Consider the following 17,365-nt stretch of genomic DNA (forward strand, 5'->3'; position numbering starts at 1 on the left):
TGCCCGCTCGCCGCCCTGCCGCCCTCCCCGCTCGCGCTCGCTCCTGCCTCTGCCTCTGCCTCTGCCTCGGCCGCCGCCGCCGCCTCCGCCCCTGAAGGCTCAGCATCTCCCCGCGCCCCTCCCTCGCGCCCTCCCCGCGCGCGGCCCCGCCCCCCGAGCCCCTCCGCCGGCGGCGCGCAGACAATGGTGGGGCGGCGGAGCGGGGGCCTGGCCTCCCGGGTCCTGGCGGGCCTCCCTCCGTCGCCGGCCTCCGACGAAGCCTCGCGGGGGTGAAGCCGGCCCGCTGGGGACCGAGGGGAAACCGGCTTGCAGGCTCGGAGGTCGGGAGAGGGCGGCGGGTGTGTGTGTCGGGGGGAGGTACGGGGTGGGTGGGGGGGAAACATTTACCAGTGTGTGCCAAGAGCTGATGGGGATGAAGTGCAGGTTGGTGGTAAAAGGTTGTCACCTCCCTCCCTTTCGGTCCCACACCGCTCTCCCAGTGGGTCTCCCCAACTCACTCCTGCTTGGGCCACCGGAACTTCCCGGTTCCCTGAGATCCTGGGACCTGCCTTTAACTCCTTTCTTCCCAGGGCCGCCATGAACCATGCAGGAAAGACCCCTCTGCAACCTGGCTCGGGGTCGGCTACCTGAGGCTCAGACTGCGGTGGGGGTGGGGAGTGAGTGCTCAAAGGTAGTGGGTAATGGAGACAGCACCAAAAATTCCCTGGGATCCAGGAGTGCTTCTGCCCTAATCAGTTCCTAGAGTCCCCCAGGCTCTTCCAGAAGGCCAGGAGTCAGGCTGGGAGAAGTCCTTGCTCTTGGACCAGAAAGGAACATGGAGGAAGAAGTTGAAAGAAGATGAAATAGGAGAGATTAGCCAACTTTAGATTCCCCTGACCTTTGACCTAGAATTGAGCTCCCTTTATCCTTGCTTTAGGAACAAATAAATGTCCAAGGCTTGGCCTTCACCCACAATGATGATTGCCGAGGAGTAGGATCCCGGCACCTTCTTGTCAATTTGGCTCAGGCTCTTTCTGGTTGTGTGGCCTTGACCAAAACAAACAAACAAACCCTGCACCTGTTTCCTTTCCTGTACGTGCAGTTGCTAGTACAGTGTGCGGTACCTTGATCACCTGGGATTATTGGAGAGGCGAGAGAGACATTGAAAAGATGGCAGAGGGGCTGCTGAGAGCACTTGCCACTGGAGTATGAAGGCTTGAGAGGGCCTGATTTGATTGGCACCCATGTAAACAGCCGGATGTGGTCACAAACACTTCAGTCCTGTAGGAAGGCAGAGACTAGAGAATTACCAGGGCTTGCTGGTCAGCCAGTCTGACTGAAAACCAGCAGGTCTGGGTACAGTAAGAAACTCCATCTCCGTGCCAGGTGTGGTGGCACACGCCTTTAGCCTCAGCACTCGGGAGGCAGAGGTAGGAGGATTGCTGTGAGTTCAAGGCCACCCTGAGACTACATAGTGAATTCCAGACCCTACCTTGAAAAACAAAAACATAAAACAAAACAAAACAAAACCCACCATCTCTAGGAAACAATGGAGATAATGTAGGAGGCCCTGGTGCAACCATATTCTCTACTTCTTTCTGTGTCTCTCTCTCTCAAGTAAAATTTTTAATATTTCATTATTTATTTATTCGACAGAGCGAGAAACAGACAGATAAAGAAAGAGAATGGTTGTGTCCAGGCTTTTAGCCTCTGCAAACGAACTCCAGACACATGTGCCACTTTGTGCATCTAGCTTGGGTAGGTCCTAAGAAATTGAATGGATCTTTCGGCTTTGCAGGCAAATGCCTTAACTGCTAAGCCATCTTCCCAGCACTGCCCCCCCAAAATATGTATTTTGTTTTTGTTGAGGTAAGGTCTCTCTATAGCCCAGGCTGACCTGGAATTCACTCTGTAATCTCAGAGTAACCTCGAATTCATGGTGATCCTACCTCTGCCTCCCAAGTGCTGGGATAAAAGGCATGCACCACCATGCTTGGCTCATAAAGACATACATATATTTTGTTGTTGTTGTTATTTTTCCTTTTTTGAGAGAGACAGAGGCAGAGAGGAGAGAGAGAATGGGTGCACCAGAACCTTCACCTCTGCAAACAAACTCCAGATATGTTCACCCCCTTGTGAACATGTGTGATATTACATGTTTGAGTCACTGTGTATCTGGCTTACATGGGACCTGGAGATTAGAACATGAGTTCTTAGGTTTCGCAAGCAACTGCCTTGACCACTAAACCATCTCTCCAGCCCACAAATATATACATATATATATATTTATATGTGTATGTACATATATATGTATATATATACATACACACATATACACATACATACATACATACATATATAAAATATATATACATTTTATATATTTTTTAAAAAAGTTTTTTGATGTAGGGTCTTGCTCTAGCCTAAGCTGACCTGGAATTCACTATGTAGTCTCAGGGTGGCTTCAAACTCACAGTGATCCTCCTACCTCTGCCTCCCGAGTGCTGGGATTAAAGGCATGCTCCACCACGCCCAGCTATATTTTAATTTTTTTAATATTTTATTTTTATTTATTTATCTGAGAGAGGGAAAGAGGCAGAGAGAGAGAGAGAGAATGGGCACCAGGGCTTCCAGCCACTGCAAACAAACTCCAGATGCTTGTACCTACCACCTTTGCATCTGGATTATGTGGGTACTGGGGAATCAAACCAAGGTCCATTGGTTTTGTAGGCAAGCACCTTAACAGTTAAGCCATCTCTCCAGCCCACACACACAAAAAAAAAAATTTTTAAGAAAAGAGAAAAGCAAAAACCTCATAAAGCCAAGCATGGTGGCACCTGCCTTTAATCCCAGCACTCGAGAGGCAGAAGTAGGAGGATCGCTGTGAGACTACAAAGTGAATTTCAGGTCAGCCTGCACTAGAGTGAAGCCCTGCCTCTGGGGAGGGAACAACCAAAAACTCATATAAAACCACAAAAAAAGACAGGTGAGCCCAGGCATGGGGTGTGATGGCACACACCTTTAATCCTAGCACTTGGGAGGCAGAGGTAGAAGGATTGCTGCGATTTCAGGGCCAGCCTGAGACTACATAGTGAATTCCAGGTCAGCTTGAGCTAGAACAAGACCCCGCCTCTAAAAGGAAAATAAAATGGCGGAAGTTGTAGAGGTGCTATTAGGAGCAGTGTAGGAGTCAGTCATGATAAGGAAGTCGGTTTATCCTCCACTCCACCCCTTTCCCTGCTCCACAGAGATGAGAACTTGCCCAAGTCCATGTCCCAACAAAACAGCTGGCTTGCTGTGTTCTACTGGTTAGTAGACTGGTGGTATGCAGACTTTTCCACACCCTGGGTTACGATAAGTGAATGACATTCTTTTTCAGGATGAAGCCCTGTCCTTCCATGAACACGGCTGGGTAGAGTTCCCACATGTCAAGTGAGGACTAAAAAACAAAAAGAAAAGCCTTGTATGACAAGGAAATATGGCCTTTGCAATTGGAATAATCTAGGTTTTCAATCGGTTCTAAATTGAGGACTTTAAAGCAGTTGATATATGTGAGAGATATAAATGTTAGCTTTTCTCTCTCTCTTTTTTTTGGGGGGGGGCGGTCTTTTCTAGGTAGGGTCTAGCTCTACCCCAGGCTGACCTGGAATTCATTATGTAATCTCAAACTGGCCTCAAACTCATGGTGATCCTCCTACCTCTGCCTCCCTAGTGCTGGGATTAAAGGTATGTGCCACCATCATGGGCTCCTTTTTTTTTATTTAAAAAATAAAAAAAAAAAAGTATTTATTTGAAAGCAAACAGAGATAGAGAGAAAAGAGACAGAGAGAATGGACATGTGAGGGCATCAGCAGCTCTCACTCTCCCACATACAAGTCTGTTGGAGCCAGGCATGGTGGCGCACACCTTTAATCTCAGCACTCAGGAGGCAGAGACAAGAGGCAGTAAATTTGAGGTCACTCTGAGATTACACAGTGAATCCCAGGTCAACCTGGACTAGAATGAGACCCTGCCTCAAAAAAAAAAAAAAAAAAAAAAAAAGCAAGATAAGCAACTGGAAAGATGGCTCACTGGTTAAAGATATTTGCTGGTAAAGCCTGAGGACCTTGATTCAATTTCCCAGTACCCACATAAAACTAGATGCACAAAATAGTACATGCATTTGGAGTTTGTTTACACTGGCAGAAAACCCTGGTGTGCCCATTCATTCTCTCTCCCAAATGAATAAATACTTAAAACAACAACAAGAAGCAGCAGACTGGAGAAATGGCTTAGTGTTTAAGTGCTTGTTTGCAAACCCAAATGACCCAGGTGTTCAATTCCCTAGGTCCCATCTAAGTTAGATGCACAAGGTGGTGCATGCATCTGGAGTTCATTTGAAGTGTCTAGAGGCCCTGGTGTGCCAATTCTCTCTGTCTGCCTCCTTCTCTCAAATAAATAAAATAAAGTAAAAGCAAGATAAGCAAGTGTCGGGTGTGGTGACACACATTTAATCCCAGCATTCGGGAGGCCGAGGTAGGAGGATTCCGGTGAGTTTAAGGCCAGCCTGAGATTACATTGTGGATTCCAGGTCAGCCTGGGCTAGAGTGAGACCCTACCTCAATAAGAAAAGGCTCGTGGGCTGGAGAGATGGCTTAGCGGTTAAGCGCTTGCCTGTGAAGCCTAAGGACCCCGGTTCGAGGCTCGGTTCCCCAGGTCCCACGTTAGCCAGATGCACAAGGGGGCGCACGCATCTGGAGTTCGTTTGCAGAGGCTGGAAGCCCTGGCGCGCCCATTCTCTCTCTCCCTCTATCTGTCTTTCTCTCTGTGTCTGTCGCTCTCAAATAAATAAATTAAATTAAAAAAAAAAAAAGAAAAAAGAAAAGGCTCGTGCTGGCTTGGCAGGTAAGGCGCTTGCTTGCCTGTGAAGCCTAATGACTCACATTCGACTCTCCAAGTCCCAGTAAACCAGATGCACAATGCACAAGGTGATGCAAGCGCACAAGGCTGCATATGCAAATTAGATGGCGCACACGTCTGGAGTTCAATTGCAGTGGCTGGAGGCCCTGGAGAGCCAATTCTCTCTCTCTGATAAATAATAATAATAGAAAGTAAAATTAAATGGCTCCCTGCCAGGCATGGTGGTACATGCCTTTAATCCCAGCACTCAGGAAGCAGAGGTAGGAGGACTGTCGTAAATTTGAGGCACCCTGAGACTAAATCGTGAGTTCCAGGTCAGTCTGGGCTAGAGTGAGACTCTACCTCAAAGAAAAGGCATGAACCAAGCTAAGACTTTTTGTGTGTGAGAGAAACTTGCTATGTAACCATGAGTAACTTCTGATATTCCTTCTTCCGCTTGCTTTTTTTTTTTTTTTTTTTTTTGAGGGAGGGTCTTGCTCTAACCCAGACTGACCTGAAATTCACTCTGTATTCTCAGGGTGGCTTTGAACTCATAGCGTTCCACCTACCTGTCTCCCAAGTGCTGTGATTAAAGGCATGTGGCACTACACCCGGTCATTCTTCCACCTTCTGGGTGGTGGTGGAATTACAGACGGGTGCTATCACACCTGGACCAATATGTTTCCTGAACCCCAGGACACCCTCCTTGGTTTTGTGTTTTGTTTTTTCTTTCTACACTGCCCAAAGCCACTGCATTCTTTTTTACCCCACTTTTGGCAATTATTCATACTCTTGGCCAATGCAGCATTTCCCAGATGTGGTTACTACCTGCCAAGCTGCAGCACAAAATAAGCCAAACAAGACATGTTCCCGCCCTTCCTTCAAGAGCTTGCTGTCGCTGTGAGTTCAAGGACAGTTTTGGACTGCAGAGTTTGTTACAGGTCAGCATGGGCGAGACCCTACCTCGGAAACAAAACAAAACAAAACAAAAAGAACTTGCTGCTAGTGCCTTTCTTTGCTAAATTAAACTGGTGTTTTCACAGCTTGATAGAAAATACTAAAATTACAAGCTGGGCATGGTGGTGCACGCCTTTTAATCCCAGCACTCGGGAGGCAGAAGTAGAAGAGCATCAGTGTGAGTTCGAGGCCAGCCTGAGACTACATAGTGAGTTCCAGGTCAGCCTGAGGTAGAACCCCCTCGAGCTCCCCTAACCCCCCACCCCAAAAAAAAGTACTAAAATTACTTCCATTTACAGAGAAAGAAATTGGAGTCACCAAATGATTAAGGACCTTAAACTTGAAACCTGATTCGGTGATCTAGTTTGCCCCGTGGCGCTCCTACTCTACGAGAGTGAATACGGTATCTTGTTTGTTCTCGGTCGTCCCTATTCTCTATGGCTCCACTCACAAATTTTTATTTATTTTTTTGTGCCTAATAAAGCAAGCTTGCCCGCAACCCTCGGGCGAAGGGCAACGCACTAGAAGCGAGGCTCCTCCACTCCGCCTGCGCGACTCACCAAGACTTCCGGCCACCCAGATGCCCACGTGACCCCGTACCCCGACTGCGCATGTCTCCAAGGAAGTGGGACTAAACCATTTAGTCCCCGGAGGGGGTCTATTTTCTGTGTTTTTTAAAGTTTCAAACCGATTACAGACGTTCAGCTTCGAATGCCGCACATATTTAGGAGGGACAGAAGCGGTTCTAAAACCTGCGGAAGACGAAAGGCCCACGTAGGCGGAGGGACGGGAGCGGAGCGGGGTGTGGGCTCTCCCCGCCGCGGGTAATGGGAGAAGCCCGGCGCCGGGCGGACTCTTTCCTTTCGCTGCTGCGGCGGCAGCCATGAGGTGAGCGCTCGCGGCTCTCGGGGCCGAGCGGGGTCGGGATCGGGGTCGGGCCCGGGCCGGCGCAGGTTAGCGAGGGTCGACATCGGGACCCCGAGTCTGGGAGAGGAAAGAGGGACCGTTCCGGGGCGGCGGCTCCCGGAGCCTCGGGGTCTAGAGCGGAGCTCGCTGGGCCTCGCGGGGTGGGGGTGCGGCCGGCCGAGGCGCTGCTGGGCGGGCGCCGCCGCGCTGCAGTCGGGGTCAAGGCGGGCCGCGACGGGGACGAGGCCTTGACCGAGGCGCCTGGGAAGCCCCTGTAGATCCTTGTGCCATGGGGACGTGAGGCACGCCTCGGGCGTGTCCAGGCCTCTGACGCCCTCCCGGGAGAGAGGCCCCAGGTCCCCCTCCTCCCCGTTGGGTAGAGCGAATGGCTGGATGGAGTTTATTTAATGCTGTGAGAAGACGGTTCCAGAAACCTAAGGACTGTCCGCCCTCCTGGATAGCCAGGTCATGATACAGTCCCGGTCCATTGGTCCCAGATTTTATTTGACCTTCAGTACTTAGTACAGCTCAACACCCGAAATAGCATAAAGTCCTCCTTTTCATCCCAATTTAGTTTATTCTCAGGAGGAACAAGGCCTAAATCGGTTAAGGCATGGCTTGGACTTGACTTTTTGTCCCATTGTAACCTGCCAAGGTTTTAATGAACTTGGTTTGGAGGTGATTCTTACTAGGGAAGATGAGAGGTGACCAAAAAAAATTGTCCTTAGTAAATACGTGTTTTTGTATTTTGACCATAAGATTAGTTTCACAAGTGGTTTCCAGCGCCTTACAATGTTTGCTGTGTGTTTAGTATGCTCAGGCTTCAGAAGAGGCTTGCCTCTAGTGTCCTCCGCTGTGGCAAAAAGAAGGTCTGGTTGGACCCCAACGAGACCAATGAAATCGCCAATGCCAACTCCCGTGAGTACTTGTGATCTCTGGCCCTTCTTTTCACCCCACCTTTGACTTTGTCCTGATGAGGTTGAGTGTTGGTACGGTTTACAGTTGTGCTTATCTTTTGTAGACCTGGGAAAGCTCATAGTTGGGGGGAGTAGGAAATGGAGGAGTCAAAAAAATAAAAAAACGGGCTAGAGCCCTGACTCAGTGAGTTAAGAGGCACTTGTTACAAAGCCTAATGGCCTGGGTTTGAGTTCCCCAGCACCTACTTAAAACCATGTGCACAGAGTGGTGCATGTGTTTGGAATTTGCCTCTTTCTCTCAAAAAAAAATTTTTTAAAAACACAGGACTGGAGAGAAGGCTTAGCAGTTGCCTGCAAAGCCAAAGGATCCAGGTTCAATTCCTCTGGACTCAAGATGTAAGCTAGGTGCACAAAGTGGCCCATGTTATCTGGAGTTGCAGCAAAATAGGCCCTGGCATGCTCATTTTCATTGTCAAAAATAAGTTAATAAAAAAGTTCTAAGCCGGGCATGGTGGCGCATGCCTTTAGTCCCAGCACTCGGGAGGCAGAGTTAAGAGGATCACCTTGAGTTAGAGGCCACCCTGAGCCTCCATAGTGAATTATAGGTCAGCCTGGACGGGAGTGAGACCTTACCTCAAAAAAAAATAATGTTGTAAAAAAGACAGTAGAGAGTCCCTTTCCTGATACTTGCCTAAAGAATGGGATAGAGGTTACACTGACTATTCAGCATTTCAAGACTTCAGTTAGCTTTGGATTTTCATAGCAGATGACAGTACGACAAAGTTCCAAAGCACCCACATTACACGATATTAGGGATGCTGAGTGGGTTATGAGTATGTATATATTTGCTTGTAAGACTACTATACCAAGAATGTGAACAAAGTCTTCCTGCCCAGTTCCAGATTGTGGCTGGACCCCTGCTAACTGACCAAGTGTATTATGTTTTCCCAGGTCAGCAGATCCGGAAGCTGATCAAAGATGGGCTGATCATCCGCAAGCCTGTAACTGTCCATTCCCGGGCTCGATGCCGGAAAAACACCTTGGCACGCCGGAAGGGCAGGCACATGGGCATAGGTAAGAATGGTCCTATTTTCTCTACCAGTGGAATGAGGCAGCACAGAGGAGCACATCTTAGTATGCTTACGGCCCACGGGACTGGGGAGATGGCTCCGTGGGTGAAATGTTTGCTGTATGAACATGAGGACCTGAATTTGGGTTCCTAGTACCCATGTAAAAGCTGGGCATGGTGTTGCAGTCTGTAATCTCAGCACCAAGAGTAAAGAAACGGGTCCCCAAGACTTGCTGGCCAAGTTGTTTAGACCTGGGTCAGCAAGAGACCCTGTCTTTTAAGGAAGAAAAGGTGGCAAGCAGGTGAGGAAGATCTCAGCATGTGCACTCACCCTCACAATTCTTTCAGGTCCCGTTTTAATGCATGGTACTTGATCTGTTTTTAGTTTGCTTGTTTGTTTTTTCTTTGAGATGGGGTCTCACTCTAGCCCAGACTGGCCTCAAACTCTGATCCTCCTGCTTCTGCCTCCCAAGTGCTGGGGTTAAAGGCATCATCACCATTGGAGTTGTGAGTATTGGAGAAAGATGTCACATTAAATTCCTACATTTATTACCTGTATCTGCTGAATACTTGAAAAAAAAATAGTTAAACCACTTTCCAAGCAGATAAAGGTCACACTACATTCAAAGCCATTAACATCACATCACGAAGGGGTGTGTTGTTATATCCTAGTTGCAGAAAGTCCAGGAGTGCACTTTGGATGCTGTGTCTGGATGAGCTCAATTTTAAAAGTAGTCTTGATACTGTCCTCAAGGTGGTGTGAGGTTCACCTTTAATCCCAGCTCTTGGGAGGCAGAGGAAGGAGGATCACCATGAGTTCAGGCCTACCCTGAGACTACATGGTGAATTCCAGCTCAGCCTTGGCTAGAGCGAGACACTACCTCAATAAAAATGGGGGTAGTAATTGATGTAATTTGTTAAGGAAAATGAGTGAATGCAAGATAAAGTAGACCACAGTTGGCTCTAGTGACTGACTTGAAACTAATAAGGTATAGTGGGCTTGAGCTGCTGAGTGGATAACATCTGATTCCTAATCACTACCACCCCAGGTAAGCGGAAGGGTACTGCCAATGCTCGAATGCCCGAGAAGGTGACCTGGATGAGGAGGATGCGGATCCTGCGCAGGCTGCTCAGGAGATACCGTGAATCTAAGAAGATTGACCGTCACATGTAAATCTGCCCTCTTTGACACCCCAAGATTTACCTTTTGAATTGCTTAGTATGTACAGATCTCAGTGGCCTTGGATAGGAAGTCTTTCCAAGGGAGTTGTCCCATTTTGGTTTGACTCCCCCCCCCCCCCCCCCGCAAAATGTCAGGGTGTCCACCATTCTTAGTGCTCACTGGCTTCTGAACACTGAGCGTAGAATTAGTCTCTTGCTCTTTGCCCTGATGTCACTAGCAGAGCAGAATGGCTGTGCCTGTGGTGCTGGCAGGTCCAGGTCAGCATCGAGAGGACAGTTTGGTTTGCCTTTTCATGCCTCTCTATATCATCAGCATAACCCAAGAATTGGACTGCCTTGGCAGTCAAGTTCTGTGTGGATAAGAAGCCTTAGTTTATAAGCGTAGTCCTTGCTGCAAAAGCAGGAACGACTTCTACAACCTTAGGTCACAGAGATGAGCCTTAGATCCTGTTGGTAACCAGTCTTGTTTGCGTGCTGCAGGTACCACAGCCTGTACCTGAAGGTGAAGGGCAATGTGTTCAAAAACAAGCGCATTCTCATGGAGCACATTCACAAGCTGAAGGCAGATAAGGCCCGCAAGAAGCTCCTGGCGTAAGTTTCTGAGCTGTTGGTCTTCTGTCATGTGGCAGCTATTTTAACTGCTTCTGACATGGACGGTGTGCTGCTACCTGAATGTTGATTTGTCAGATGGGAACATGGCAGTTGTTATAGGCATGTGTTCCTTTGTCCTATGGTGCCCTTGGCACCACCCTCACTATTGCAGGAACTCTTGTTCCTCAGGCTCAGAGGGCTTGAAAGCCTGACTTTTCTTGTCTCCCCAGCAGCTCATTTCTCACAAAATTAACCATCTGACCATCTTTTCCCAGTGACCAAGCTGAGGCCCGCAGGTCTAAGACCAAGGAAGCCCGCAAGCGCCGTGAGGAGCGCCTCCAGGCCAAGAAGGAAGAGATCATCAAGACTTTGTCCAAGGAGGAAGAGACCAAGAAGTGAAGCTTCCCTCTGCCTGTACATAGTGGCCTCGGTGGTCAGTTGCACAGATCATTGAAATAAAATAAGCCTTTATCTGTTGCCCCTCTTGCTTGGACTTTCTGGGTGCCCAGTGAGAGCAGCACGAGGGTCCAGGGCTGCCCACGCTGGGATGCAGGTGCTTTTCAGGGGGATCTTCTTATTCCTTCCACTAAGGCCATTTTTTAAGGTAGGTTGTTGCTCTAGCCCACACTGAACTGGAATTAGTGTCCAGCTGGCCTTGAACTCGGTGATTCTCCTGGGTTACAGGCATGTGCCACCACACCCCACAGGAGAGGTCTCTTTGCCTGTGTGCGCAAACATGTTTAGGCCAGAGAACATGCAGCTTAGTCCTCGTCTGTTCATCTCATTCGAGACAGTCTCATTCCTGGTGTGCTTGTCAGGAGCTTCTGGCTTTTTATGTGGAGTTGGGTTTGGACTCCTATGAACCCTCTTCCCAGTCCAGTTTACTTTGTTTTAATGGGGTGTGGGCTAACTTAAAAGGAATGTAGTGGGACAGGGCATGATGGTGCGTTCCTTTAATGCTAGCACTCATGAGGCTGAGCTAGGAGAATCTGCATGAGTTCAGTGCCTGCTTGGTACTACAGTGCGTGTCAGATCCATCTAGGTTAGGGTGAGACCCTTCCTTGAAAAAGGATGTAAGGAATGGCTTCAAATACCATGCTTTTAAACTGCCACACACACACCCTTCTTTTTGTTTGTTTTTGAGGTAAGATCTCACTCTATCCCAGGCCGACCTGGAATTCACTCTATTCTCAGGGTGGCCTCGAATTCACAGCGATCCTCCTACCTCTTCCTCCTGAGTGCTGGGATTAAAGGTGTGGGCAACCACACCTGACAAAGCTGCCCCTTTTAAAATGGGTGCGGTGGCCCAATTCCTGTAATTCTAGCACTAGAAGCAAGCAATAGGGTTGTTACAAGTTTGAACCCAGCCTGGACTTAACAATGAAGCAGTTTGAAGAAACAAAGTAGTATGTTTGTGTAGCCCTAGCACTCAAGAGTGAACTAAGGCTGTATTGCCACGGGTTGAGACTGTCTTGGCACAGAAAAGCCAAAACTTCTATAGGAGCTAAGGGATGGCACCTGAAAGTGGTCTTGGGTTGAGCACTGGGAGCAGTTTTAGCCAAGGGGAGCACCTCTTAATTTTGTTTTTTCCAGGCTGACCTGGGATTCACTATGTAGTTTCAGGGTGGCCTTGAACTCACAGCAATCCTCCTACCTCTGCCTCCCGAGTGCTGGAATTAAAGGCATGTGCCAACACATCCACCTGAAGCTATTGAATTTTGAGTAACCCAGTTTCTAAACCTTTTCCCTACCCTTTAAGTTTTTGTTTTTGAAACAGGGTCACATTGTAGCCTTGTCTGACCTTGAACCTGCATCACCTGAGCCTTGAGTTGCTGAGGTTACAAATGTTGAGTTGCCACACCTAAAACCCTTTTGCTTTTTTTTTTTTTTTTTTTTGAATTTTTATTTACTTAAGAGCGACAGAGAAAGAGGCAGAGAGAGAATGGGCGCACCAGGGCTTCCAGCCACTGAAACGAACTCCAGAAGCGTGCACCTCCTGCGCATCTGGCTAATGTGGATCCTGTGGGATCAAGCCTTGAACTGGGGTTCTTAGGCTTCACAGGCAAGCACTTAACCGCTAAGCCATTTCTCAGCCCCTCCCCCCCTTTTTAACTTTGGTTTAACTCTGCTGTGAGTTACACAAAACTCAAGCATTAGAATACAGGCACATTATGAAAGTCAACCTTAATTTGAGTGAAGTAGGTAGAGAGAATGGGTGCATCAGGGCCTCCATTGCAAAGGAACTCCAGACACATGCACCACCTTGTGCATCTGGTTTATGTGGGTGCTGGGGAATTAAACCTGGCTACCTAAGCTCAGGCAGACATCTAACATATTAAGCCATCTCTCCAGCCCTTTTTTGTTGTATTCATTTTTTTTGTGTTTTTCCATATAGTCTCAGGGTCGCCTCAAACTCACGGCAATCCTTTCTGCCTCCATAGTGCTGAGATTAAAGGCAAGTACTACCACACCAGGCTCCAGCCCTCTTTTCATTATTTATTTATTTTTGGTTTTTTTGAGGTAGGGTCTCACTCTAGCCCAGGCTGACCTGGAAGTCACTATGGAGTCTCAGGGTGGCCTCGAACTCACAGCAATCCTACTTCTGCCTCCCGAGTGCTGGGATTAAAGGTGTGCACCACCACACCCAGCTAAAGAAAGGGACAGATACAGGGAATGGGCATACCAGGTGCCGTAGCACACACGAGCACCCCGTATTGTCTCGGGCTTGCATGCGTCCCTGGGGTTCGAACCGGGGTCCTTTGGCTTCATGGTCAAAGGATGCTAAGCTATTTCCGGTTCCCTCGTGTTTATTGAGGTAAGGGGCCTGTCATGGTTATGCATGCCTTCTAATCCCAGCATTTGGGAGACAAGAAAATCGAGTTTGTGGCCAACCTGGGACTACAGAATGAGTTTCTGGTCAGCCTGGCTAGAGTTAGACTCCATCTTAAAAAACCAGTTTGGTCACTCGGGAGGCAGAGGTAGGAGGATCACTGTGAGTTCGAGGCCACCGTGAGACTCCCAGGTCAGCCTGAGCTAAAGTGAGACTACCTTGTAAAACCAAAAAGAAAGAAAGGAAAAAAAAAAAACAGTTTGGAAAGCCAGGCGTGGTGGTGCTTGCCTTTAACCCATCCCAGCACTCGGGAGGCAGAGGTAGGAGGATTGCTGTGAGTCTGAGCCCACAGTGAGTTCTAGGTCAGCCTGAGCTGGAGTGAGACCCTGCCCTGAAAAACCGAAAAAATAAAACCAGATTGGCCTGACATGGTGGCCAAGCCTTTAATACCAGCACTTGGAAGGCCAGGTAGGATCAATGTGAGTTTGAAGTCAGCCTGAGACTACATAATGGATGCCTGGGCTAGAGAGAGGTGCTATGTCAACAAGCCAAAAAGAGAAACTGCAGCTGTGTCAAATTCAGTGCCTGCCCTACCAATGGCAGACACTGGCCCAGAAGGCTGCCATAGAAACACTGTGACTCATGGGCCCTGTTCCCCTTGCTTGGGCTCAGGGATACATTTGGTCACAGACACCAAGCCCCTAGGTAGGGTGGGTCAGTGTGTAGCCATTGACCTCTCTAGCTAATTGCCTTAAGTGTACTCCATCTCAAACTCAACTTTCACCAAACCCGGGTCACAACGACTGGCTGAACCAGGATTGTCTGTAGGTCTCAGATGAGAACTACTGCTTTAATTAGGGAAGCAAAGCACTCATTTGTGTGGTTTTTATTTGACAGAGAAAGAATGAGCATGCCAGGGCTTCTAGCCATTGCAAACGAACTCTAGATGTGTGTGCCCCTTTGTACATCTGGCTAACATTGGTCCTGGTGAATTGAACCAGGGTCCTTTGGCTTTGCAAGCAAACACTTTAACTGCTAAGCCATCCCTCCAGCCCCCTTTTCACATTTCTAAAAGAATTTGACAGAGGGAGACAATGGGTGTGCCCCCTAGTGCACCTGGCTAACGTGGGTCCTTTGGCTTTGGCAGGCAAATGCCTTAACCGATAAATCATCCCTCCATCCCTCATTTGCGTTTTTTACTTAAAAAAGCGGGCTGGAGAGATTGCTCAGCCTTTAAAGGCACTTGCTGACACATAAAACTAGATGCACAAAATGGTGCATGCACCTGGACATGCCTTTAATAGCAGGAGGCAGAAATAAGGTCAGATAGGGTCTGTGTGAGTTTCAGGCCAGCCTGAGACTATACAGTGAGATCCAGGTCAACCTGGGCTAGAGCTAGACCCTACCTCAAATCCCCCCTACAAAAAGAAAGTGGGCTGGGGCTGGAGAGATGGCTTAGCGGTTACGCGCTTGCCTGTGAAGCCTAAGGACCCCGGTTCGAGGCTCGGTTCCCCAGGTCCCACGTTAGCCAGATGCACAAGGGGGCGCACGCGTCTGGATTTCGTTTGCAGAGGCTGGAAGCCCTGGCGCGCCCATTCTCTCTCTCTTCCTCTATCTGTCTTTCTCCCTGTGTCTGTCGCTCTCAAATAAATTTTTAAAAAAAAAAAAAAGAAAGAAAGTGGGCCGGGGGTTGGAGAGATGGCTTAACAGTTAAGGTGCTTGCCTGCAAAGCCAAAGGACCTAGGTCAGGACCCACAAAAGCCAGATGCACAAAGTGGCACATGCATCCAGGACTTCCTTTGCAGTGGCTGGGTGGCGTGGGCTGGAGGGATGGCCTCATGGTTATGGTGGTTGCCTGTGAAACCTAAAGACCTAGGTTTGATTCTTCAGTACTTACATAAGCCAGATACACCAAAGGGCACATGCATTTAGAGGACCACTTGGAGTGGCTAGAGCCCCTAGCCTGCCCATTCTCTTTCTGCTTGCAAATAAAAGAATCATCCCAAGACACCCTAAAAATTGGGTAAAGTCCTGGTTGACTTGGAATGCACTATGGATTTAAGTGGGTGGTTAGGGAATTGAACCCTGGCAAACTGGCTTTTCAAGCAGATGCCTTTGGCAGTTGAGCCATTTTCTCAGACTTTGAATGTTTCTCATATATGTATATAGTTTTTTGTTCTTTTAAAAAATAGGTTGAGCCGGGCGTGGTGGCGCACGCCTTTAATCCCAGCACTCGGGAGGCAGAGGTAGGAGGATTGCCATGAGTTCAAGGCCACCCTGAGATGATAGAATGAGACCCTACCTCGAGAAACCAAAAAAAAAAAAAAAAAGGTTGAGAGAGAAAGGGTGTACCAGGACCTCTAGCCACTGCAAATGAATTCCAGACACACGTGCCACAATCATCTGGCTTATGTAGGGCGTTGAACCTGCGTCCTTAGAGGCTTTGCAGGCAAACTTCTTAACCTCTAAACCATCTCTTCAGCCAACCTCCCTCCCCCAGCCCGGGCTCTTCTACAATTCACCCTGCCTTAGCCTCCCCAGTACTGGGATTAAACCCATATATATAGCTTTCAAGCAGAGGGAAAGAATGGGTGCACCAGGACCTTTTTCCCCTGCAAACAAATTCAGGTATATGTACCACTTTGTACATCTGACTTTACATGGGTACTGGGGAAACAAACCCTGGCTGATGGACTTTGCAAGCAGATGCCTTTAACCACTGTGCCATCTCCTCAGGCCCAGACTGCCCCACCCCACTCCCAGCTGTTTCAGAGCCCAGGGCAAGAGAACACTGATTTGATTCACGTGTCCCCTGTAGCTGCCTGTGTGCACTTTGTTATCCTTGGGCTCTTGATGCTGCCATTCCAAGTGAGGAGCCTGAAAGACAAATGGCCTTGGCCAAGCTCCCAGCATGGCACACACAAATCTCCAGCTAGGATCAGAAGGGAAGGATGTTAGAAACAAGCTCACCCTGTCTACTCCAGGTAGAAAAATGACAGGAAGAGCATGGTCCTCTCCGGGCCGGTTCCACCTTGGACCAGAAGGTGGTGCTGTTTCCCTGCAGGTGACTAGTGTACTCTGGATTCACTGGGGCACTGTTTCTGTTTTTAATTTTATTTGAGAGAGAAAGGGCGCGCCAGGGCCTCTAGCCACTGCAAATGAACTCCAGACGCATGCGCTGTCCCCCCTTTGTGCGTCTGGCTTAACGTGGGTCCTGGAGAATCAAACAGGGATCCTTTGGCTTTGCCTTAAACGCTAAGCCATCTCTCCAGCCTTTTTTTTTTTTCTTGTGAGACAAAGGCGTATAGAGAATGGGTGCACCTTGGCACCCGGCCACTGCAACGAATTCCAAACACATGCACAACCTACCTTATGCATCTGGATTATTTGGGTACTGGGGAATCAAACCTGGGTCCTTAAGCTTCAAAGGTGCCTTAACCAGTAAGCTATCTCTCCAGCCCTTTTTTTTTTTTTTTTTTTGTCTTTCGGTTTCTCGAGTAGGGTCTTGCTCAGCCCAGGCTGACCTGGAATTCACTATGTAGTCTCAGGGCGGCCTCGAATTCATGGCGATCATCCTACCTCTGCCTCCCAAGTGCTGGGATTAAAGGCATGCGCCACCATGCCCTGCTCCCCCTTTTTGTAGGTAGAGTTTCACTCCAGCCTAGGCTGACCTGGAAGAATTTTTATGTAGTCTCAGGCTGGCCTTGAACTCACAGAGTTGAGCCTTCTAAGTGCTGTGATTAAAGATGTGCAGCGCCATGCCTGGCACGCTGGGGTTTTTTGTTTGATTGGTTAGCAGGTTGAGTTTCTTTGGAAAGTGGAGAAAACAAGAAGCATTGTATTTCATCATTCTCTTGTTCACCCATGCGTGGTAAGAGCTCTACCACTGAACACCCAATTGCCATGTCACTTGTTTCGTTTGGCTGGGGGAGGGAGGGGTTACGCACACGTAAGTGCAGATGCATATGCTGTTTGTGTACACGTGGAAGCCAGAGAAGGATGTCAGGTGTCCTATCACTCTTCAGCTTTCTTTCCTTGAGATGGAGTCTCACTGAA

General features: G+C 48.6%; 1 protein-coding gene and 2 non-coding genes across 4 annotated transcripts; 2 read left to right on the top strand and 1 right to left on the bottom strand.

Annotated features, from left to right (window-relative positions):
- The first annotated feature begins 6,653 nt into the window (after positions 1-6,653).
- On the top strand, positions 6,654-10,956 carry Rpl19 (ribosomal protein L19). Of its 2 annotated transcripts, none has more exons than XM_004655485.3 (6): positions 6,654-6,702; positions 7,532-7,638; positions 8,589-8,711; positions 9,756-9,876; positions 10,369-10,479; positions 10,755-10,956. In XM_004655485.3, the coding sequence occupies exons 1-6, from the start codon at positions 6,698-6,700 to the stop codon at positions 10,876-10,878; spliced, it is 591 nt and encodes a 196-aa protein (XP_004655542.1). In that variant the 5' UTR covers positions 6,654-6,697; the 3' UTR covers positions 10,879-10,956. The 2 variants fall into 2 exon arrangements, with proteins under 2 accessions (XP_004655542.1, XP_045014182.1); XM_045158247.1 differs by lacking the exon at positions 6,654-6,702 and adding an exon at positions 6,746-6,767.
- Positions 10,015-10,152, bottom strand: LOC123463862. Its single transcript, XR_006639233.1, has one exon. It is a non-coding gene; the product is annotated as a small nucleolar RNA SNORA43 (small nucleolar RNA).
- A 2,915-nt stretch (positions 10,957-13,871) lies between the features above and the next one.
- Positions 13,872-14,005, top strand: LOC123463850. The gene has a single exon (XR_006639222.1). It is a non-coding gene; the product is annotated as a small nucleolar RNA SNORA5 (small nucleolar RNA).
- The last annotated feature ends 3,360 nt before the right edge of the window (positions 14,006-17,365 follow it).

The sequence above is a fragment of the Jaculus jaculus genome, chromosome 9, assembly GCF_020740685.1.
Source record: "Jaculus jaculus isolate mJacJac1 chromosome 9, mJacJac1.mat.Y.cur, whole genome shotgun sequence".
Lineage (NCBI taxonomy): Eukaryota > Metazoa > Chordata > Mammalia > Rodentia > Dipodidae > Jaculus > Jaculus jaculus.

What these genes read in the sequence shown, in the direction of transcription:
- Rpl19 (XM_004655485.3), top strand. An exon ending in AAGAAGATTGACCGTCACAT is followed by an intron (nt 9,877 to 10,368) that starts GTAAATCTGCCC and finishes TGCGTGCTGCAG; the next exon opens with GTACCACAGCCTGTACCTGA. An exon ending in GCCCGCAAGAAGCTCCTGGC is followed by an intron (nt 10,480 to 10,754) that starts GTAAGTTTCTGA and finishes ATCTTTTCCCAG; the next exon opens with TGACCAAGCTGAGGCCCGCA.